At 43.3% G+C, this 22,823-nt stretch overlaps 2 protein-coding genes across 3 annotated transcripts in view; one reads left to right on the top strand and one right to left on the bottom strand.

Moving 5' to 3' along the window:
- The window catches only part of CYP7A1 (cytochrome P450 family 7 subfamily A member 1), a 36,331-nt gene extending 32,949 nt beyond the window's left edge, over positions 1–3,382 (bottom strand). Inside the window, exons 1-4 of the mRNA XM_072951662.1 lie at positions 3,247–3,382; positions 1,180–1,222; positions 563–950; positions 323–471 (exon numbers count right to left, since the gene is read on the bottom strand). Coding sequence (XP_072807763.1) covers positions 323–471; positions 563–950; positions 1,180–1,222; positions 3,247–3,382 — 716 coding nt within the window. The remainder of the gene's footprint in view (positions 1–322; positions 472–562; positions 951–1,179; positions 1,223–3,246) is intronic.
- On the top strand, positions 330–21,564 carry SDCBP (syndecan binding protein). Of its 2 annotated transcripts, none has more exons than XM_072951932.1 (9): positions 330–475; positions 8,158–8,223; positions 12,490–12,568; positions 13,739–13,848; positions 15,861–16,019; positions 17,843–18,018; positions 19,380–19,551; positions 20,214–20,305; positions 21,243–21,564. In XM_072951932.1, the coding sequence occupies exons 2-9, from the start codon at positions 8,173–8,175 to the stop codon at positions 21,295–21,297; spliced, it is 894 nt and encodes a 297-aa protein (XP_072808033.1). In that variant the 5' UTR covers positions 330–475; positions 8,158–8,172; the 3' UTR covers positions 21,298–21,564. The 2 variants fall into 2 exon arrangements, with proteins under 2 accessions (XP_072808033.1, XP_072808032.1); XM_072951931.1 differs by having other exon boundaries at positions 15,858–16,019; positions 21,243–21,543.
- Positions 21,565–22,823: the final 1,259 nt, after the last annotated feature.

Raw genomic sequence — 22,823 nt, 5'->3', positions numbered from 1 at the left:
GGTTAAGCCAGGGGGTCACGGTGAGCAGGATCACATGGTGGCCGGAAAATCTCTTACGGACAGGTTCTCAGGACTCTCTTCGTGTTGGAGGTGATGGGAACCAAGTGATCCTGAGGACGGATGCACAGCTGTGATTGGGTGGTACCCGGCCGCTGGGCACGAACTGTCGGGAGATTTGAAGCAGGTGGGCGGCTCTACAGCCCCCACTCCGGGAGCAGCGCGAGCAGCGGGAGCAGCGGGAGTAGTGGGAGCAGCGGAGCCGCCCCACGTCACGCCCACACCCCGCCCCCGCCCCGTTACCATGGGAACCAGGTCACCTGACCGGGCGCCGGGCGCCTGCGCGGGCGGAAGGCGGGGGCGGCCGCTGACGCGCCTGGCGGGCGGGCCTCGGGAGCGCCGCCCTCCTCGCCTCCGGTCTCGGAAGTCCGAGCCAGTGAGCGGCGGCGGCGGCGGCGAGCGGGTCCCTACGGCCTAGGTGAGCAGCCGTGGGGGGCAGAGAGGGACGCGCAGGGGCGTCCCGGGCGCGGGGACAGGGGCGAGGCGGGGGGGCCCCGCTCGGCGCCGCGGAGGGCGTCTGGGCCGCAGCGGCGGCACCGTCTCCTCGGTGGGCTCCGCGCCCCTCCCGGCGCCCACCGGGCCGGGGGCCGAAGGTTGCGCGCGGCGTCCTCCGCCTTTCGGGGTCCCGACGCCCGGGGGGCGGCGGCGGCGGGGGGCGGGGCACGTAGGGGACCGAGCCTGGCGCCCGGCCGCCCCTCCGGTCGCGTCCGTCGCGACCCTTTGTGTTCCCCTCGGGTGCGGCCCCCGGAGACGGCGAAGGCCGCGTCCCCGGGCGCCGCTCACCGCCTTCCTGGGGGGCGCCCTCCGACGGCTCGGGCTTGCCGGGAGGAGGGAGGTGTCTGTTCCGGAGCGGGTGGGGGCCGCCGTTGGCTGTGCGCTCGTTTCTGGAGAAGCTGGGGGCAAGGGGGAGACGTTTCCTGCGGGGTGTGCTCAGGAGGAAACATCCCTTGAGGTCTAATGATTCAGAGCTTTCGTTTCAGGATTTCCTTGTAACGAGAAAGCGGAGGCAGATGGATACGGAGTTTTCCTTTTTCCCAAAATGGAATTATTTAATCATGGGATCTTTTGATGTGTCCAGTTTTTAAAAGAAATTTCCAGGTTTATTTAGCTTGTATATATTACCTGCGTACACATTTACTGCTATTTTTTCCATTAGGTACGTTACCTAGAGAGGACATGTGGGTTTACCAAACTCGTAACATCCAGGTGCTTCCAAGAAAAAACAATCAATTAAAAAGGAAGATTACGTGGAAAAACAGGCGTAGGCTGATTAGCTTGATCTCAGATATATACACATGATTAGTTTAAACTGAAACTTGTCCAGTCTTTAGTTTTTCTGTTTGAGATTGAGGGCAAACAGTTAAAATGTGAGTGTTTTTCCCCCCTCCAGTTTTCTCTGTTACCAGCTTAGTTTGATAAACTTTTGTGCTTTATATGATGGGTAAACGTTATAGGTCACGTGGTTTGTGCTACAGAGTAAAGATAAGGAAATGGAATGTTCTGTAGGTTCAGGAAGTAGTCATTCCATTATAATCCATATTTAACTTTGTTAGCCTTAAGGTTTAGTTGTGTTTGGGCATTGCAAGAAAGGATAATAAAAGTTATGATCAAAAGAGGAAGAAGTTACCAATAGTTGGTGGTTGAATGTACTGTTCAGTAAAACAGTTCTTTAAATTGTGACTCAACTATTTTTTTTTCCTGTTTTTGCCAGATTTAGGTGCTTTTTTTAGGAAGAACATGCCAAGAGTTTCTAAAAAGAAAGAGTCCCCCGAACAACTGTTACATCTAGTGATAGTTACATTAGCAGTTGTTATTTTTTTCCTAATTGCTGCCAATGTTTCTTGTACACTTAGTTCTTGAGGAAGTAAGCAGTTACGTGGCTCAAGCAAAAAAGGGGTATAGTGTGATGTGTTCTTGATTCTCCAGCCAACCGCGTTCCTGTAGGAGCCAAATGTTTTATATTTCTTAGGTATTGTCCCAGGGCTATTTTATACCTGTATAAACAAATACATAAATATATTTCGCCTCTTTTTTTTTCTTGCAGTAAAATGTACGTAAGCTTTACCGTTTTAGCCACGTTTAAGTGTACAGTTCAGAGGTATTAAATACATCGACGTCTGCAGCATCACCACAGTCCACCCCCGTAACTCTTTTCTTGTAAAGTTGAAACTCTACTCCGGTTAAACAATAACTCCTCACTCCCCCCCCCCCCCCCCCCCCAGCGTCTGGCAACCAACCTTGTTCTTTGTATATTTATGATTTTGACTAAGTACCTCATACGTGAAATCACAGTATTTGTCTTTTATGTGATTGGCTTATTTTACTTACTGTAACGTCCTCGGTGTTCATTCGTGTTGTGTACATTGCAGTTTCCTTCCATTTGAAGGCAGAATAAGGTTCCATCGTGCATATACATACATACCACATTTTGCTTACACATTTGTCTGTCGATAGTGCTTATCCACGTCATCTGTCGTGGTGGCTTCCACGTTTGAGCAATGGTGGATAATGCTGCTGTGAACGTGGGTGTACGAATATCACCTCGGATCCAGATTTCAGTTCTTTTGGGTATCTACCTAGAGGTAGAATTGTTGGATCATGCAGAATTCTGTTTTTTGAGGATCTGCCGTGCTGTTTTTGTAGTGGCTGTACCGTTTTCCACTCCCACCAGCAGTGAGTAAGGGTTCTGCCTATTTTTAAATTGTATTTTTGGGGTTTTTTGGCTATGGAGTTATGAGTTCTTTATTTTGGATATTAATCCCTTTTCAGATACATGATTTGTAAATATTTCCTACCATTTGGTAGGCTGCCTTTTCAACTTACTGTTTCCTTTGCTGTACAGAACGTTTTTAGTTTGATATAGTCCCACTTGTTTATTTTTTGTTGCCTTTGCTTTTGGTGTTAAGTCCAAAAACTCCTTGCCGAGACATGCTAAGTAGCTTACCACCAATGTTTCCTCCTAGGAGTTTTATGGTTTCAGGTTTTTTGTTCAAATTTTAACCCATTTTGAGTTGATGATTTGTGCATGGTGTAAGATAGGGGTGTAGTTTTATTCTTTTGCATGTGACTGTCCAGTTTTCCTGGCACCATATTGAAGAGAATGTCCTTTCCTCGTTGTCATGGGCTCCACAGTTAGAGCATCACTGGGTTTCACCTCTGTGCAGCCAGAACCAGATGATGGTCATTTACTGTTGTCTTCTTCACAGATGCAGCCCACTATCCGCTTGCTGGTGACGGAGGGGGCTAAATTAGGGTCCTCCTTGGCACCTGAAGCTGCCTTTGGGACGAGCATGTCATATGGGTCCAGTCCCTTCCATGCAGCCATCTTGACTTCCCTCTGCAGCCCAGTTGCCTGCTGTTCATCAGTAGGAACACCTGCGGTCCTGTGGGGGCCCAGGGATACATGCCCCGCTGGCCACAGAGCCACACGATCTAAGGTGTCTCCTGGGCGGCAGCTCCAAAACCTGGAGCGCCTGATGTGATGCACTGTTTTTTTGTTTGTTTTTTAAGATCAGTGATGCTTCAAGCCTGAATTTTCATCACCCCAAGATTTTTGGGGGAGGGCAACAAATTAAACGAGCAAACATTATTTTAACTTAAATAGTTGTATTTTTAAAAAGGGAGACCAGTTGCAGTGAGTGGTTTGAGAGGAGGAATGAATCAACTGAGAAAATGAGTATTGCCATTCCAGTGGTATTAACTGGAAAACTTTACCAGCATGTTTCCTACCTCATTACTCAGTGTTGTAACTAGAAAGCAGATTAACTAGGTGTCCCGAGACAGCACGTGCAGCATTTGGGTTATGGAGCTCTTTGGTCTGTGCATGTGTTTGAAGACGAAGACAGTTACCCTGACGTTGCCCTGAGAGGGTGAAGGGTCAGATGGAAAACGTGGTACTGAGGCAGGACAGTCGAGTATTTTTTCTTTACATGTTCTAGAGAAACCCCGAAACTCCTCCAGACTCTCAGAGACCTCTTAGTAGAAACTGATTTGGGGAGTTATCTTTCCAAGGCCTGGGAGGCATGGGGTGCAGGGACCTTCCATGAGGCATTAAGAGATTCAAGGAGGTTGTAGAGAGCACAGCCGGGGCCAAACCTGGGTTGGGTAAGTGGCGAGCACTGGCTCTTTCCGGGAATTAGACCAGTGAAACAAAGTTGTTATTACATCAGGAACGTCCTGATCAAACTGATCTCAGGAGCCTTGAGAGCTGTAAGCTGTTCCTTCTGACTAGGTCAGCTGAAGGGAAGGCCTAGAAATAGAGCTCTGTCTTTAGCTGGAACCGTTAATAGTGTTTGGTCTGAGTTTTAAGTGAAGGTAAAGTGAGAATTCTCACGTTGATGTAACGAAATTATTTTCAGAATCCTCTTCAATCTCATTACTGGTCATTCTCAAATTCCAGCCATAACTGAAAGGATTTCAAGAGTAGCTTTGCGTTTCTTCAACAAGGGCTGAGAATTTTTGACACTTAGCATTAGGTCAGAGATTTAATTGAACTGTACAAGTGAGTTAATGGAATCCTTCAGAAAAATAATACAAGAATTTATTATTCTCCTGGAAAGCTTTAAACAAGGTCATGTTCAAAGTAGCAGACTTGGAAGATAAGAAAATTTGAACTTTTCAATAAAAATTTTAAAGATATCGTTTACTGTTACTTTGATAATATCAGGCAAAATATTTGATAAATCTTTGGTTCCTGGTAGGATACGCTGTCATGGTAGATAAGTAAAGAGTCAAACGTGGGCCTTCAGCTCAAGTAGCAGAGGTAAACATAAGCGAGCCATGACTTAAGGCAGAGCGACCGCCCGAACTGAGAGAAACGAATGATGTCAGACTGAGGCCGGCAAAGGCGCCCTCCCAGAAGTGGCTCTTGACTAAGATCTTAATAGAAAAGTCCTGGAAGGACATTCCAGGGAGGAGACAAAGCTGTTACAGAGACGAGGAGGCGCAGAAGCACGCGACCTGGGTGGGAAATAGCACATAGGTTGTGGCCGGAACGTTGTGATGTTTGGAAAGAAACTGGATGAAATGAGGCCATATAAATAGTCTGAAGTAGAATCATTGTGAATCCTTTCTATTTTAGAAGAATGGTGAGAATTAATTAAGTTCAACATACTTAAACCACATTTTTAATATATATACATGTGTATATGTGTGTATATATATGTATATAATTTGGGGTAATGTTCGTTAGTTTTTTTAATTTTGAAAAGCCCATATTTTCTCTCAGCTTTAGAGTGTTGCTATGAGTGACCTCAGTTGCTCAGGCAACTGCAGTTAATATTTGTTTGAAGAAAAGCTTCTATGGGGAAAAAATTTCGAAAACTGCTTGCTGAGTTTTGAAGTGAACCACTCATCCAGTTCACTTTTCACGAGGAAGGTGGGATCTTGTAGGTGGCCAGTGACGGGACCAGAAATAGAAATAGCATTAGATTACCAGTCAACGTCTGTTCCAGTGAATTTAAAATGACTTTGTTTATGATGTTGATAAAACAGCTGAAAGTTCAAATAAAAATGTGTTTAAGGGCAAAGCTACTAGAGAACTGACCTCTTGAGACAGAAAAGATACTTTACTTTTTCCCCCGGGTTAAAGGGATTAAGCCATATTTGTGCTTTCTCAAGAATTTCCATTTTTTTTTCACAAACCTAGGTCCTGTTTTCCTCTTAAAAAGACAGAATCGAGCTACTTCTTTCTATTCAGCGTTTTATTGGAGGTTCTCTCTCAGTGCAATTAGGCAAGAAAGAGAAATAACATGGCAAGGATTTGAATAGACATTTTTCTGAAGACGACACACAAACAGCCACTAAGCACGTGAAAGGTGCTCAGGTTCGTTAGTCATTGGGAAATGCAAGTCAAAACTGCAGTGAGGTGCCGCTTCCATCTACTGAGGTGGTTGTAATAAGACTAGAAAGCATGTGCAACACCATATTGTATAAGGGACTTGAGCACTCATGGATTTTAGTAGAACCATATACTGCAGGACAGCTGTATTGGCCAGGATATGGAGAAATTGGAACCCTCTCTCACAGGTGCTGGTGGGAAAGTGAAATGGTTCAGTCACTCCAGAAACCCGTTCAGTTCCTCAAAAAGGTAAACAGTCACCATGTGACCTGGCAGTCCTACTCTTAGCTGTATACCAAGAGAATTAAACGTACACGTTTACGCAGAAAGTTGGATGTAAATGCTCACTAGCATTATTAGCAGCATCAATCATAATAGTCAAGAAGTGTAAAACCAGCCAAAATGTCATGGACTGGTGAGTGGATACCCAAAATGTGGCATGACATATCCATTACAGTGGAGTGTTATTCAGCCAGAAAAGGGAATGAAGTGCTGGTCACGCTACAACATGGATGAATCGGGGAAGCACTGAATTCGGTGGGAGAAACTAGACACAAAAGGCCGCGTGTTCTTTGATCCCAATTGAATGTCTGGGACCACAGATTGAGAGGCAGAAAGTAGCTTCCATACTTGCCCGGAGCTGTAGGGAGAGGAGGATGGGTAGGCGTGGAGTTTCTTTTTGGGATGACGGAAATATTTTAATATTAGATGGTAGGGACAGTTGCACTAAATTTTTTTTAAAAGTTCAATTTGTTTTAAATATGTTGAACTTAACTCTTAATGTACTAAAACTATTGAATTGTATGTTTTAAAAGAGTGAATTTTGTGCTATGTGAAGTACATCAATTAAAAAAACTTATTTAGCATGCAACCAAGAGGCAGAAACCATATAGTAATTTGAACAGTGAAAATTTAACGTATGGAATTATTAACTATAACATGATTGAAGAACAGGGATCAGCTAGTAAGAAGTAAAGAGATCTTTAATGAATACAGGAAAAGCACATTTATTAAGTACCCGCTAACCTCAGGACCGAGACAGAGTGCCTCGGAAGAGGCTGTCGTCTCCTACGTCTGGGGTCCAGGCTTTGTGGGGGAGAGTGCAGCCATCACTTAATGGGTGGTGGAGTTGCTGAGATGCCAAGCTGACTGGAAATTGTCTCTTTGGGGTACTTGGGAAGGCCAGCCACAGAGAGTGCTGCACCTTGGAACTCGCTGCAAGCCACACGAAGGGACGCTAGGGAAAGCCACTCACTGGCCGATGCCTTGCTGGTGCCACCGTGCTAAGGTGCTAGAGAGGCAGATGCCGCGGGAGCCTGGCTGGAGTCTGGAGCTGGGAAGACCAAGCCCTTTCTCCTGCAGTGTACCTCTAGCTGCTTCTACTGACAAAGCCGTGTATCTTGCCAGTTGGCCAAAGAGCAGTATTTAAAGGGCCCATCTCCACTTTCACAAAGCAGCCACTCATGGGTGGGTTTTGATTGTGAAGGGAATAAATTGATAGCTGAAGAACCTGTGTCAGACCCTGTGCCAATTTACTGTATGTTCTGTTACAGTGTATTCTAAGGAAAATGTTCATCTCAGAATAGCTAAACAGAATTTCAGAGTATATATCCCTGTAACACTTTTAGAGAATTTTGTTTTAAATTTGTTCAAAAGGCAACTCATGATCACTAAAAATCATTGAACATATAGAAGTGTTTAAAATACACACATTTCCCTCTAATCCCTCAGTCCCTTACCGTCTGTTTCATTCATGTCTCCTGCAGCTCTAACTTGCTGACAATTGGTGTGTGGTTTTTTCTGTATACGCGGCTGTGCAATATGTGTGTGTATTTGTATTTTTTCCTAATAATAGAGGTATTACATGTAGGTAACACGCATGAGCTATTGTGGGTTTTTGTTTGAAGGATATAATACTCGCTCAGTTGCCAAGCGCTTGTGTAGGTTGGTAAGTCGCATAATTGTTCTCTTTGATTTTCCTAAACTTTAGAAATGAAGGGACTTTTACTAAGGGAAGTTTAAAATCCATAATGGATATAGTTTGGTCATAGAAGTAAGGGAGGGAGAGGTAGTCTGGTAACCATTCATCAGCCAGCAATTTTTGGTTTAGCTGGATGGTCATATTTTTCCATGTGTTTTGCCATTTAAGTGTCTCTTTTGTTAAATATTTATGCATGTTTATGTGTGTGTTGCTGGCTACACATGCTATTTAAGTTTCAATGAAATTTGAGTCATAGAAATTTTTTGTTTTTTTTCTTTAGAAAAATCCTGCAAAAATGTCTCTGTACCCGTCTCTTGAAGACCTGAAGGTAGACAAGGTGATCCAGGTACGTGCCAGATGTTTAAGTGCCTTTTTCCACATGCTCTGCCATGCATTTTGGTTATAGGTGGACTGAAGCATGAAACTGCCAAATAGATGTATTTGCTCATTTTTACACTTCATAAACTTGTTTTCAATTTTTTCTAACTGAATAGTTAGTTAGAAAAGCTAGAGATTCTTCTTCATTTCACTGTGAACTAATGGGCACGGGATATTATTTCTTTGAAACTGGACTTGAATTCTTCAGAGATAACTTGATTTTTATGACAAAGGTTTAAATTAATTTTTAAGCTGGTAAAATACACTCCAACTTCTCAGATGTTCATTGTCTTACTTAAAATACGTACATTGTTCTTTGGGGTCTTAAGGTATGACCAGTCTTTAAAATAATTCTTTGCTTTCTCAGAAGTAAAAGTTGTAGGAACAGGGGAGTGTGTGCTGCTTTTAGAAAAGTAGGTGTGGAAAGAACACTGAAAGCGCAGTGCTTCATTTCCTTTGAGATGTAAGCAGCAGATGGGTCACGCGTTCCTGCTCTGAACGGCTGTTAGAGAATGCAGCATTTCTACTTTCACTGAGTCAGAAATGGAGTGAGTGTAGTCCTTTATGGAAGTGTTACTTCTGAAGACAGATGCTTCTGCTTGAGAGGAAAGTCTGGGATTGGGATAAATTCTTGCTGCTTTATAAACTTTTTAATTATTTTTAACTGGAGATAATTCATAGTATTTAATGAACTCATGTTTCCAGTTTACTTCCAACTTGACCTCTTACAAACTCATTTTTTTCTGCTGCTGTTCATTCTTTTCATTTGACAAGATAAATCAAACTTGTTAATACGTCTTCACTCCTAAAACCTTTTTGATATGATACATGTGATGAAATTCTTCTTGAATTCTTTAGTGCTTCAAAGCTTCTTACCCTAAAGATCATTTTGCTTGAGGCCTTGGCCTCAATTTACTGTGAGATTTACTTCTTAATTATTTAATGAGCACAAAAAGTTTGTTATAAACTTGTGAGAAAGTCTTAACCAACCTCAAGAATACAAGTGTTTTTTAGGCAAAATGTTGGCCCTTTTAGGATGGAAAAACCCAGCAAAAATAGTAACAAATGTGTAGCTGAAATTGTAACCTTGTAGCAGTTATTGGATAAATGGGGGGGAGGTGATAATGAACACGTACTTCCCATCATAGGTCCCCTGTGGATATTGCTTGGTGATCTGTAACATCCCTGACATCTGTTCAGCTGCCAAGGCTTTGATGCCTCACAGTTTTAAGTGGTCTGTTCAGTCATCTCGAATCTCTCTCACTTTTTTCTTCAGTATTGTGTCATTCTTATATGGTTTTTATTTCCACTAAGTGTATTTGAACAGGTGCACTTTCTTTTTAAAAAGCTTTTATTTGAACTCTTTAGCCTTCAGGAATAACAATTAAGTCATTAGTATGACATCAGGGCGCACTAAGTGATAAGGGTTTGCAGAAGGGTCTAGAAGAATGGCTAATTTCTTTTTCATCCTTTTTTTGTTAGCTTTTTATGGAATTAAACTTTAAATTAACCATAGACTTTTAGCAGGGGTTTTTGATTTTGAAAACAGAAAAAGAAGGAAACAGTTGATATTGACAGATGCTGGGGTGGAACGTGAGGAGGGCTGCAATCTGTATCAGGCTGACCGCTTTAAGGGGAAGCAGATTATATGAGTATTTCCCGTATACCCATTGGAAGACTTTGTATGTTCTGAGCAGAAAGCTGGCTGCCTGGAGACGGAGCAATGAGTAAGGAGCAGGAAACATGGTTTTTAAATCTCACTGGATTTTATAATAACCTAACCTAGCCAGTAAAGTCTTGGGCTGTTTTTGTTTTTTTTTTCCCTTTCTATGGTAGGTGGTACTTGAGTTTATTATTTTTTTTTCAAGATGCCCCTGTAAAAGTAGTATTTACTCATTTTCTAGTTTTCTGCTCTTTTACACCACAGCAGAACTAAACTGCAGCAGTGAACTGGTAGTTCATGTTTTGTAAACTGTTTTACTGTAGCCATTAGGCTGTGGCTTTCAGCATCATACAGTCCCTGAACCTCTCTCTCCATTAGGAATCTTTAATGGGAGCCTGTGGCTGCCATATCTACACAAAAGAAGCTTTTAAGAAACAGCAATTTCCTCAGTTTCCTATTAGAGTGAGCAGAGGTTCACACTGGTGGCTCCAGGAGATGGTGTCTGCACGTGCTTTCTGTAATGGCAGGAACAACATCCTCTGGTAGTAACTTGTGTGATCCTTGGAACACCCTCCCCCCACTTTTTTTTTTTTTTTTTTTACTAGTTTGAGATTTCAAGGAAGGGTGAAATAATTTGCTACATTTAATGGCTTATAATCCTTAAACCCTTGTTGTACTTTCCTTGTAGTTCTTTTATTTTTACTACAGTTTATATAATAATTATGTAACTTTGTTTGCAGAGAGCTTTTTGTATATGTTCTTACTTAAGTATTCCTTGGATAGGAGCAATAGCAGTGAATGAAAGAACAGAAAGTAATGAAACAGTGTGAAAAAGAATCAGTTTCTTAAAATTAGTAAATTTTGTTTTTCAGAGCTGCTTTAGGTTCACAGCAAAATTGAATGGAAGGTCGTTTCCATCTTAGCGACCCCCGTGCGCCACTCCCCCACGCCCCGGTGCAGCGCACACGGTGCACGTCCTCCCCACTCGCAGCGCCCCCGCCGGAGTGCTGCCCTTCTTAGAGCCGCCACGCCAGGTCCACGGTTACAACAGGGTTCTCTCCCATGGTGTTCGCTCTGCTGGTTTGGACAAATGTATGGTGGCATGTGGCCACTGTTGTAGTGTCGTGTAGAATACTTCCACTGTCCTCGCGGTCCTCTGCTCTGTCTCTCTCTCCTTCCCCACTAATTCATGGCAACCACTGATCTAAACTGTCTCCATAGTTTTGCCTTTTCTAGGATGTCTCGTAGAGTTGTACAGTATTTAGACTTTTCAGAATGGTTTCTTTCACTTAGTAATACGTGTCTAAGGTTCCTCCGTGTCTTTCCATGGCTGAGTATCCCATTTCTTTTTAGTGCTGAACAGTATTTTTTTCTTAGAGATTATCCAAGAAGTAATCCACTGGCTACTAGCTCCTATTAGCTGAGAGTTGGTGAAAGAATATTCAAAATTCAACATACTTTAAGTTTGTGGGTATACTTAAAATTATAAAGATTTTCATGCTGCATTTAATTTCAGTTTAGATTGTAACAAATTATGACACAATAAATATTAAAGAATGACTCGGTGACAAGCATATCAGAACATTTACAGTCTGAATGAGTAAAGTACTTTTTGTGCTCCTGTAGGCTTTCCTGATTGAAGTTAAGCTTCCGTCTCTCCAAGCATCTTCGGGACTTCTCTTAGCATTAACGTCAGGGCTAGGCTGTGGTACAGGTATAAGCTCCATCACTTAATTGACATATTGCTGATTAAGTGAAAAAAGGTATTAGAGGTGGATCGTACACCTGACCGCCCCCTAGTGACATACGGCTCTTAGAAAGTCAGATGTCTCTGTAAAGGAAAGAGGAGCGCCATCAGTGGCACACTGAGCGTGGCATGGGCTGGGAAGGCGGCCCGGAGAGGAGTTCCTGGCAGATACGAGTAGTCTTGGTAAATGTGCGCGTTGTCAAAGTTTCGGCAAGTTCAACAGTTACAAATCACATTACTTTACCATCGTTTTTAGTAAGTGATAAGGTATGTGTTTTGCACACTTTGTAATATTTTTGTGTTTAGTATAACGACCCCTTCTTATACTTGCTAAAATGTTGATAGTCTCAGTGGGATGTGCTAAAATGGCAAAATAAATATTAGCAACTTAGTAAGTATTTAAATTTTTAGGTGTCTTTCTGGTGTATGACTTTATGTAAATACGGTTGAGCTTTTTTCTTATGTAAATAAGATACTTTAAATTAGACTAATTAGCAACATAATAATGAAAATATAAAATGTGTGATCACCCATTTTATAGTGCATTTTGAAAATACTAATCTGCAGTAGCACAATGAAGTATAAGGTTATAAGGTATGTAGATCGGTGCCTAGTCAGGTTTTAAATGACAGCATTAAATGTTTACAATATGAAATATATTTTTGACTTGTGGATTTTCTTTGAAACATATTGCTGAAGTGTTTGAAATTAAAATTTCTTGAATAAAACTAGTGTTTTTGAATAAAACTAGGTTCAATTTATACATTTTGTAAGTTTAAGTAAGTATTTGTATAGCATTGTTAGAATTGTTTTCTCTTTTTCAGGCTCAAACTGCCTTTTCTGCAAACCCTGCCAACCCAGCAATTTTGTCTGAGGCTTCGGCTCCCATCTCTCAGGATGGAAGTAGGTTTATCCTTTGGCTTCATTCTCCTTGAACAGAGGTACTTGCTGAAATAGGGAATCCCAAGATTTTCTTTAAACATGCAGCGTAAAATTGGTGATTAAAGCTTTAGTGGTAAGAAGGAGAAATGTTTATTTCAAAAAATACCCCTTTAATCAAGAAAGTGAACTGTGAATATGAAGGTGTGTTTTGTAGCTTAATGAAAACTGAGTTACTTAAATGTTCAGTCCTCCTTAACTTATGAGTGATTCATTTATGAAAAAATTGAGCTTCCTGAACTGTCCTGTGTCTTTGCAGGGGTGGGAGGTTGGTAGAGTGGAAATTTCCAACCACCTCCTTTTGAGGGAGCGTCCTAAATCCTGAAGTCTCCACCTTTGTGCTCCGTATCCTCTCTGTCCCTTACTGCTATGTCCGTAGGGGTTCCGGACAGAACCTCTGTTTGTAGATAATAAATAATATAACGTAAAATACAAAAGGAGTGTTAAGTAGGTTTTTATGGCATGTCATCTTATAGTTAATAACTATAACATTGTTTCTTTTAGAAAATGCATTTTAAGTCACAAAGCATATGAAAACGAGCTTTTGGAAGAAGTACTTAACTCTACTACTCAGTTAAATACTGTTAATATTTAAATGTACTGTTTCCAAGATTTCATTGGTATGTGGTTAACATTCTTAAAATGATATGCCACTGAATAAATTTACAAGCTTTGACCGTTTTCTTGTAGCACAGAAGAAGCACCTTCCTAGCCGGGCTTACTGAATGAGTTACAGAGCAGCTGGCGTCACGGTGTAGGCTCTGGTCGATTGTTCTGAACTGGGGAGTCAGGAGTGTGCTTACAAAATTCCTCATCAAATAGGTGTATTTTAAGAAAAAGGAAAGATAAGATAATTTATTTGGAAAAATTATTTCTACTCTTAAATTTTTAGAAATCTGAGGTTTCAGTTCAAATGTCTTCATATTTTACTTTCACCTTTAATTTTCCTGTATTTTTCATTTCTGTCATTACAGAGATAGGATGGGATTTTCTAAATTGCTAATTTAAATTCATCCTAGATTTTATAAATTAAGTGTAATTTTTTTAAACACAAGTAGAAGTCCATAATAACAGTTTTTACTTTGAATATTCTACCAATTTTTTTTTCTTTCTTCATTCATTCATTTATATTAGATCTCTATCCTAAACTGTATCCTGAGCTCTCTCAGTACATGGGCCTGAGTTTAAATGAAGAAGAAATACGTGCAAATATGGGCATGGTCCCTGGAGCACCAGTTCAGGGGGTATGTATGGTGTAATTAACTTTGAATTATATAAAATCATACCTTACACAGAGATACAAGCTAAGTCCTCTTTGTGACTAACTCACAGATTTATAATTTCAGCATTGACCTCTTCTCAGGAATTTTAAACTGCCTTGTGGATATCACTTCTTACATAGTCTGCTTCCTTCTGTGCTGTTACTGGTTTTTTAATCTTTTAGAAGTTAACGACTCACATGCCTCTGACTAGTCCATTCTCCTTTGTCCTCTGCCATTAGTCAGTTACTAAGACCTAGTGATTTTGTTCCTAGTCTTCATGTTGTCTATTCCAGTCCTGCTATAATCCTCCCTATTCAGTTTCTGTCCTTCTAACCTAGGTTATTGTAGTATCTCTTATTTTTCCTCTAGTAGCTTCTTGCATCTAGCAGCACTCAACTGCTGGTGGATGCATCATTCTCAAGTACAGGTCTGTCATATCTTGTTTTTGCTTATAATCTTCTAACATTCTGAAGTCTCAATCTCCTTGTCACGAGACCCCAGATTCTCAGCTTCAATATAATGTATCTCAGTTGTTAATACTATTGCTGTAAGACCACAGTACTTTGTAGCACTTGTTACAATTACAGTTAAGTGCTTAACTTCATGAAGACAGGGTCCATGTATGTGTTGTTGCCATGATGCCAGTGCTTCACGCAGTACCTGGCATTTATTTATTCACCAAATAGTAATTGAAAACTTGCTTATTACATCAATCAGGGTCTAGTTGGGACAACAGAAGTCACACTAGATAGTTCAGCAGAGATAACTGAAGAAATCAGAGAGTTTGAAGAATTTGAAAAAGCAAAAGTGGAGCACAGATGCAATTGCAGAAAGTAGCTGCTTCTCCTAGGACCGGGGTTACACAGGGCGGAGGGTGGAGTTATCAGAGCCAAGCGGCTTAGTGGAAGAGCCCCGTGAGCTGGGCCTCTGACTCGGGACCTCCGGTACCTCTGAGGGGTTGCAGTGAGGCTGGTTCTGGGAGTAAAGTCCGGAGTATGGAATCAGGTGCTGGCAGCAGGGTTAAGGGCTGGGCCCTGGCAGTGCAGACGGGAACCGGAAGCGGACAGGAAGGAGCGAGCACTGGTCCCTCCTCCACACCTCAGTCTCCCTCTGGTGCCTCCTGTGGCGGATGCTTGCTAAGCAGCCCGCGGACCGAGGAGAGTGAGTGTAACTCGCTAGTCTGAGCCCCAGCACCCCAGGCAGAGTCTGGGAGGGTGAGTCTGACAGAAGGTAGCTCAGCACCTGGCGCTGCCACTCCTTGGACTGCTCGGTCTGTCCACATGCTTCCTTACAGTTCACAGCTTCCTCTTTAACAACTTCATGGTTTCCCCTTAAAAGATGCGACTCTTTGGTTGAGGAAAGGGTCCACTTAAAACAATAAGCCAGTTTGGGTCAAGAAAACTGACAAGAGGAGCTTGAAACACAGTGCCTGGCAGAGTCCCTGGTAGAGCTGTCCTGGGGCAGCTGGTCTGTCTGTGCAGTGGGCTGATCCGTAGGTATGTGTCAGAGTGGATGCGAAGTGATGCCGACTGTCCCGTGTGAGCCGGCACTCCCACAGCATGCACACGCCGTCCACACAGCGGCTGGGAGGTCAGAAGGTGGCCCCTTTTATAGAAACTCTGAAGGGTGAGTAGGTTGTTAAAGATCAGGGCCTAAGAAAGAACGCTCTGGAAGATGATGCGTGAGCTTCAGAAGTACGATGTGGCCTTTATAACGTCCACGGTAGTCTGTTTGAGTTGAAGACAAGCCAAAGTACACATGGAACAAATGTCTGAATTCATAGGGTGACAGAGAGTCACTGAGTCCTGAAGAGGATACGTCGGGAATAGGTTAGTTGAAGAATCAGTGTAAACAAACAGGGTCATTTCTGCAAAAATCAAACTTTCTCTGAAGGAAATAATTTGCAGATTACTTTTTGGGAAACCACAGCTGAATATATTCGAATAAATGAATGTTTCTAAATATTGACACATTGTGTATGTTTCTCACAGCAGTTGGTAGCAAGACCTTCCAGTATGAACTATATGGTGGCTCCTATAACTGGTAATGATGCTGGAATCCGTAGAGCAGAAATTAAGCAAGGGATTCGTGAAGTCATTTTGTGTAAGGATCAAGATGGAAAAATTGGGCTCAGGCTTAAATCAATAGATAACGTAAGTATTTTTAATATTTATTTGAATTTGTCTAAATAGCTTACAGGATCTTGAGTGATAAATGTTGGAATCATTTAAAATGTAAATGCTTTAATTAATTATAATGGTACATCCATAATCAAGACTATTTTAAGTCTGCTAACTTAAATTTTTCCACTTGGAGATGCCCTATTCTAAAGAGGCAGAGTTGGGACTCCAGCATTGCCTTCAATGGATTTTTTTTTCTATTTTTTGAACTCTTTTCCTGGAATAAAGCTCACTGGTCTGCATGTATCATAATACAGTTTATACCAGTAGAATTCTGGCACTGAAATAGGGCAACACATGTGGACGTTCAGACTGGCCAGTGAGGTTCGATGGTCTTGTGTGTTTTTAAATTAAACGAAGCCCGTCTGCTAGTGATACGGCTTTGCAGGTTTATCATCTCCGTCCTTCAGGCTGAGTTTAATAGGGCATTTTCTAGGCGACAGTGACTTTCCAAGTAGGGCGGCCGTTACTTTACAGTTAGTTTACTTCTCTCCTTAACCAGACTGAAGAAATTAAACTGGGACTCCCTGAGGGCACCTTTAGGATCGTTCAGGACGTGCTGAGTCTTTACCCCGGTCTGTGGTTTTACATGTTCCTTTACAGGATTCCTTTTCAGTCTTTAGGTCTTGTTAGCTCAGTGTGTCCAGCCTTTGCACGTAGAAAATGATGACGTGGAAAATGGCGGAGGCTGATCCTGGCAGGAAGCCCCAGCGCCCCCTGCCTCCCCAGAGGGCTGAGGGTGTGTTGTCTTTGCACACTCATGGCTCGTGCAAGACACATCAGGGTGCTGCTCTGGGAAGCTCTGACTTCACTGCTCTCCCTTCCTCTTCAGTGCCTGGAGTGTATGCCGCTCCTCTGCCGGTGTCTTTGCTGCTTCAGCTCTCTCCCAAGGAGAGAGACAAGGCACTCTTCACAGCCCTGTCCCCCGGAGCAGCTGCGCTCGCAGTGGGTCTGTCCACGTGGCCAAAGCTCATGGGTCCCACCACTTTGCAGGGTGCCACCCAGTTTCCAGGTACCGCCCTGGAGCACAGGCCATGACAGCGTGTCACCCAGCTTACGGCGGTGGGAGGGTCCAGCCTTGTAGATGCGGTCACGCTGTGCCAGGCTCAGTCTTCCTTCATGCTTGTGCAGCTGTGTCCTGTTCAGTCCGAGGTGAGAGTTTATGTGAGAATATCCACGTGGGGCTAGTTCTTAGCTAATTGTCCCTGAGTTTTTTGTATTTCCTTCATAGCAGATTGTTAGGAACTGGAGTGGTGTTGAATGGGCCTACCTTTATAGGCTGTTAAATCTAATCTTACTGATTGTGCATAATTTAGCAAGTGGGTGAAGGAAGTCTTCATTTCAAAAGGTAGAGTTATGACCTTAACCTATAATTTTTTTGAACAGTAAAATGAAATTTCTAACTTTCCTCCTGAATAATGATTATGTGCTAATACCTGTTTGGTTTCTGTCAGACTCATAGCAGCTTTTATTATACATTTATTATAGTAGTCCTGCTTTCTTTCTGTAATAGTCTCTTTATTCCAAGATGGGGAGGGGATGGTTGAGGTTGGTCAGGTGGTTCATGATTTGAGGTAGAAAATAACCACAGAGCTCTTTTTTACCTATTTCTTAGGGTATTGCATTGATAAAATTTTTAATTTCTTTCTTGGGAGCAATGACACACACATTCACTTAATTTTTCTTTTTTTTTTTTTAATTACTAGGGTACCTTCCTAACCTGAAGAGTTGGTTCCTAATTTTCCAGCATTTTAAAACGTGTAACAGTGGTGACTGGTTATTGTCTTGTTCTCTAGGGGGTATTTGTTCAGCTGGTCCAGGCCAATTCTCCAGCCTCGCTGGTTGGTCTGAGATTTGGGGACCAGGTGCTCCAGATCAACGGGGAGAACTGTGCAGGCTGGAGCTCCGACAGGGCACACAAGGTGCTCCGACAGGCCTTCGGAGAGAAGGTGACCATGACCATTCGTGACAGGTGAGCCGACGAAACAGTTCAAAGGGAAATTCAAGACTCATTTTCCATTTTCTTGGGCTCTTAAGAGGCTATGAATAAAGTGTTTTGTTGCAGAAAATGATCAGATGTTACTGGTTAGCCATTTATAGTCTTGCAGTTGTGTGGTATAGATTCTTCTTACATAACTTGACTTCTTTTAGAAACAGCATTCTGGTTTTGCATACACTTTATTTCAGAGCTTACAGAAACTCGTCCTCTAAGAAGTTACTTTCCTGTCTTAAATCCATTTCTCTAGAAAAGAGAGAAAAACATTGGACAACTAACCAAGCAGCAGGGCGTCTCGGGCCGCACTGTCCAGTTTCCTGCTCAGGGTGGAGGCGCGGTGCCTGGGCCCCTGCAGAACTCCCACGGGGCCTCCGGGTTCAGAAAACCCAGCCTGGCCTTCGGGTGGTGCGGCTCTGGTGGTCCGGGTGGGAGGACGGAATGTTTTCTTCAGCCTGTGGCTCGTTTGTTACTGAGACTTCCAGCACGTGTAGTACCAGCCCGCGCCTTCCTGGCCCCACAGGTGCTGAGGGTGGACCTCATCGCATTGTTAGCTTTGGGGGTTTTATTTGTCTCAGTTAAGCTTGTTCTACTTCTGTGTTTCTGCTCCTCTCACGTGGTGGGTATTTAGTAAACATTTTATCGACGAATGCCATTTTTGCTTTGTATCTAAGGAAAATTTCAAATAACCTGTACCAGCAGGAAGATAGACTGTTCTGAATTTTATCACGTGACACTCATTTTGTTGTAAAGTCCGTGCGGTAACACGGCCGCGGAGTTGTGGGGAGTCAGCAGGTGTGGCCGGCGGGACGGCCATCCTTGTAACGTGCCTTCCTCCTGAAGGGGCTGAGGACTTCCATCTCCCTGGGTCTGTGGTTCTAAAATACAGCAAAAGTGCCCTCTATAAAGTTTTCAAACTTAACCTTTATAGAATTTTTCACATCTTTAAAATATTTCCTAGGAATAGTTTAAGCTCAGGAAATACTAAAAAGTTAATAAAAGATAAAAATTCATTTTAATATTGATTTTTGTTCAAACTCATCTCATTCTTGACGATAAATAACAGCGAATACCGTAAAGGAAAAGCATGAAGCAGTGTCTTAAGTCTTTGATACTTAAAAGAAGAAAATCTTAGGCAAACGATGGAGAGGATTTTTTAAAAGTCTTTTATGTTAAGATGTTCTATGAATGTATAAAATCAGAGCTAAGTTGTACTAATACCTACTGAGTTGCTCTTATTCAAAACGTAATGTAACAAAGTATCCAGTACAGCAGGTTGGAAATCCATTAAAATGTCTGCCTTGGAACTGAGTCTTTCCTTGACCCCACTACGTTCGCAGGCCCTTTGAACGGACAGTCACCATGCATAAGGACAGCACTGGGCATGTTGGCTTTATCTTCAAAAACGGGAAGATAACGTCTATCGTGAAAGACAGTTCTGCAGCCAGAAACGGGCTTCTCACGGAGCACAACGTCTGCGAGGTCAACGGGCAGAACGTCATCGGGCTGAAGGTGGGGAGCAGAGCGCGGCCTGGCCTGCTGTGGCTGCAGCTCGTTTCCATCGTTCTGTTCTGAAGGTTCTGAAGGTTCTGAAGGAGCTGTTGGGCCGCCAAACTGTGGTCTCTCGTTATAACGAGGGGGCTGCGTCTGTGCAGCCCCTCCAACGAGTTCTGCAGAGGCCTGAGCACTGAGGGTGCTGGCGACATTCTGAATGAGTGATTGCTTTTTTCAGTCTAGGAGTTGTAGGAAATGAGTAATAGTTCATGCTCATATTAGTGTTTCATTTTCAGTTTGTTCCCTCCACAAATACCTAAATAGGGCTACTTTGAGGTCTAAAGGTCTTCGTAAAGACCTGCTCATCTCATAAGCTTTGGTTAAGAACACGCAGTTAGCCGAGGGGCTGTGGCAGCACTGTACGTGGGGAAATGTTTAATCTTCGGTAACGACAAGGCCGCCTGCACACAGATACACTCAGCTCAGCTTCCTTAGCAGTTTTGTTACCACCGATCAAATTGTGATTTTGTTGAATTAAAACCTGGAAAGGAAAACTAGAACTTACCGAGTTCCGAAGGTCAGTATTTTGGAAGAGGACATACGTGGTCTTTACCAAGAGTAACTTAATTTTATATTTAATAAAGCCTCAGTGGAGTTCATTTTCATGATGTTTTCAACAGGACTCTCAAATTGCAGACATACTGTCGACAGCTGGGAATGTAGTTACCATTACCATCATGCCTGCTTTTATCTTTGAACATATTATTAAACGGTAAGTAGGCGGTGCTTCATCTTGATGCTGCGTTCAGGCAACTTCACGTAAGCACTGCGCTTTGTTTTTTTTTGTCTAACGGATGACACTGGCATTATGTAGCAATTTGAAGAGAATTATTTAAATCAGAGTCAGTTGGTGAGGATGACCCCTCACAACCCCTCAGGTCTGCAGTAAAATCCACCAGTAGGAAGAGGGTCCATGAGGAGAGGGGGCAGGCGCTCGTCCCAGTTTTCAGTGACGTGCGGTGCTCTGCCCGCAGCTCGTCTGCGCATGAGGGAGAATGCTTGCACGTGGGGTGTCTGGGGAGCGGTTTCGGGTCTCGAGCATCTCGGGGGCAGGAGCTGGGGGTGGGCTGTGCGTCCCCGGGACCTGGGGCCTGGGAAGCCCGGGAGGGAGATGAGGACAGGGGCAGTCCGGGCCCCTACTCTAAGCCTTGACATTCTGTTTTGGTGGAGTTCAGAATCTGCTTTGCTTGTGGAAGTAAAACTTAAAGGATTAAAAACCACCACCTGTAATATAATTTTTGTTTCAGCTTCTGGGTGAAATCAGCTGGCTGCTTTTCCAGGGTGGGTGGTGGGAGGGGGGAGTTGTCAGAACTAACCATGCAAGAGCTCACTTTTCTTAAACCAGTGATGAGGCCTCCCCACCCCCCACACTTCCCTCCAATTAATAACAGCGTTGTCATTTTGTTTTAAATTGGCCATCATATAAGGGTACAAGGACTCACCTGTAGCTTGTCTTGACTTTACCAGCCAGGATTCAGATAGTCTGTCACACTGGGTATTTGCAAACAGCTAGCTTACCCGAGACCCTCAGATCTAAACTCCTCAAAGAAAAACCTTCCCCCAGCCTCCCACTCAAAGCTGGCAGGTGCTGAGTTTGAGCTGGAGTGTTCCTGGCTCAGTGCAGCACTTAGTAACAGACTCTCTTGCAGGATGGCCCCGAGCATCATGAAGAGCCTGATGGACCACACCATCCCTGAGGTGTAAGGGTCACGGCACAGCGGCATTCACGCAACGTCTCCAGTTCACTTCCTCGGCAACTTAACTTCACATTATGCACACGAAGCTTTCTAGGAGCCAGAGAGCACATGCTGCATGAGGACCTCCTGTCTTACAGTAGGGCTGGGAATCTTGCAGCTTGATCCGGTATCTTGTTCAGACTCAAGATAGTTGTAGCCTTATCCTGGTTTTAGCGATGTGAAAACTTTGAAGATTTGCTGGCTTTTGTAGACTAGGGTCTTTCCTGGAAGCCTGGGCTGAGGAGGACCGATGCAGGCCCAGCTCTGTGTGAGAACCAATCACCTTTACCTTAGGAGCGAGTAGCGCTGTTCACGTGACTTCAGTTCTGTGAACACCTGCATCTTCACTGCGTTACCATAGCACATTTAGAGTGATTACCTTTCTTTGTAAGTTCTGTGTGTAAAACACCAATTAAGAATCACTTGTTTCATTCCAGGTCAGCATTACACAGTGTTCGTAAGCTTGCAAGAGAGAGTGTTGATTATTAAATTTTAACTACCTTCACTTAATATGCTTGAACTGTCGCCTTAACTACGTTAAACATTTAGAATAAAAGCCAAAATGTAACTATTGCTGCCTTTCTGAAGCCCACGTGCAGCTCTGCGTTCCGCTGAGATGCACACGTGCCCCGTGCAGCGCACCGGGGACTTTCTAGCCGTTGTGTAATGCACTTCTTCCTTCTAAGAGTTCCTGCTATCACTTTCTGAGAAACGAATCACGAATCACCATGTATTTAATGTAAAAAGTCTTGTACTAAATGGACAAACTTTGATTCCCTTTTTTCATTAGTAGATTAAGTGGGATAGTGCCTGGTTGTTGCAGTTCCACGTAACCTGTGACCGAGCTGCTTTGTGCTGGTCTTAAGAGTGTTTTCCTGGTAATTTGTTCCATTTCCTGACCCCTCCCTGCAAACAGAATGACAGTGACACTGTATCCTGATTTTTCCCCTTCTTTTTGGTTTATGCCTATTCTATTTTAATTAAAAATGTATAAATAAAGTTCAGTTTTAGTCTATTATTGCATCTTTGGGAGCATTAGGCCTGGGGTAGCCACCCGCCCGGAGCCTGAGGAAAGCCCCCTGTGTTGACAGGTCTGCGTGTCGGGAGGGGGCGTCTCCAGCTGTGAGGCCAGACGGCCAGGCCGAACGCTGGGCCTTCCGACTCCCCCTGACGACAGCCAGGCCCGCTAACGTTTAACGTCTAAGATGCACCAGTGTCTCTGCAGAGCACAGAAAATTTTAAAGCACAGTTTCTGTGGTTCAGAGGCTGACTGTAAAAGAGCCTCAGTGCTGCTGCTTCACAGCTCACCTTACCGGGAATACGGAAAAGCCAGTCAAGCAGGGCTTCAGTTTACCTCCCTTGTCCCGGGACTTGGGTCTGAAGGCAGTTCCGAAAGTGTAAGAATGGCATTTCACAACATGACGTGTGGCTTTCTAGAAGGACCAATCCTTGAAGTACCTAGTACTTTGTAATAAATCATTTAAATAAGAAAAG

This window comes from Vicugna pacos, chromosome 29 (genome assembly GCF_048564905.1).
Source record: "Vicugna pacos chromosome 29, VicPac4, whole genome shotgun sequence".
Taxonomy (NCBI): Eukaryota; Metazoa; Chordata; class Mammalia; order Artiodactyla; family Camelidae; genus Vicugna; species Vicugna pacos.
This window is presented reverse-complemented; position numbering and strand designations above follow the sequence as displayed.

What these genes read in the sequence shown, in the direction of transcription:
- SDCBP (XM_072951931.1), top strand. Translation starts at nt 8,173, where the DNA reads ATGTCTCTGTACCCGTCTCTTGAAGACCTGAAGGTAGACAAGGTGATC. An exon ending in AGGTAGACAAGGTGATCCAG is followed by an intron (nt 8,224 to 12,489) that starts GTACGTGCCAGA and finishes TCTCTTTTTCAG; the next exon opens with GCTCAAACTGCCTTTTCTGC. An exon ending in TTTGAACATATTATTAAACG is followed by an intron (nt 20,306 to 21,242) that starts GTAAGTAGGCGG and finishes ACTCTCTTGCAG; the next exon opens with GATGGCCCCGAGCATCATGA.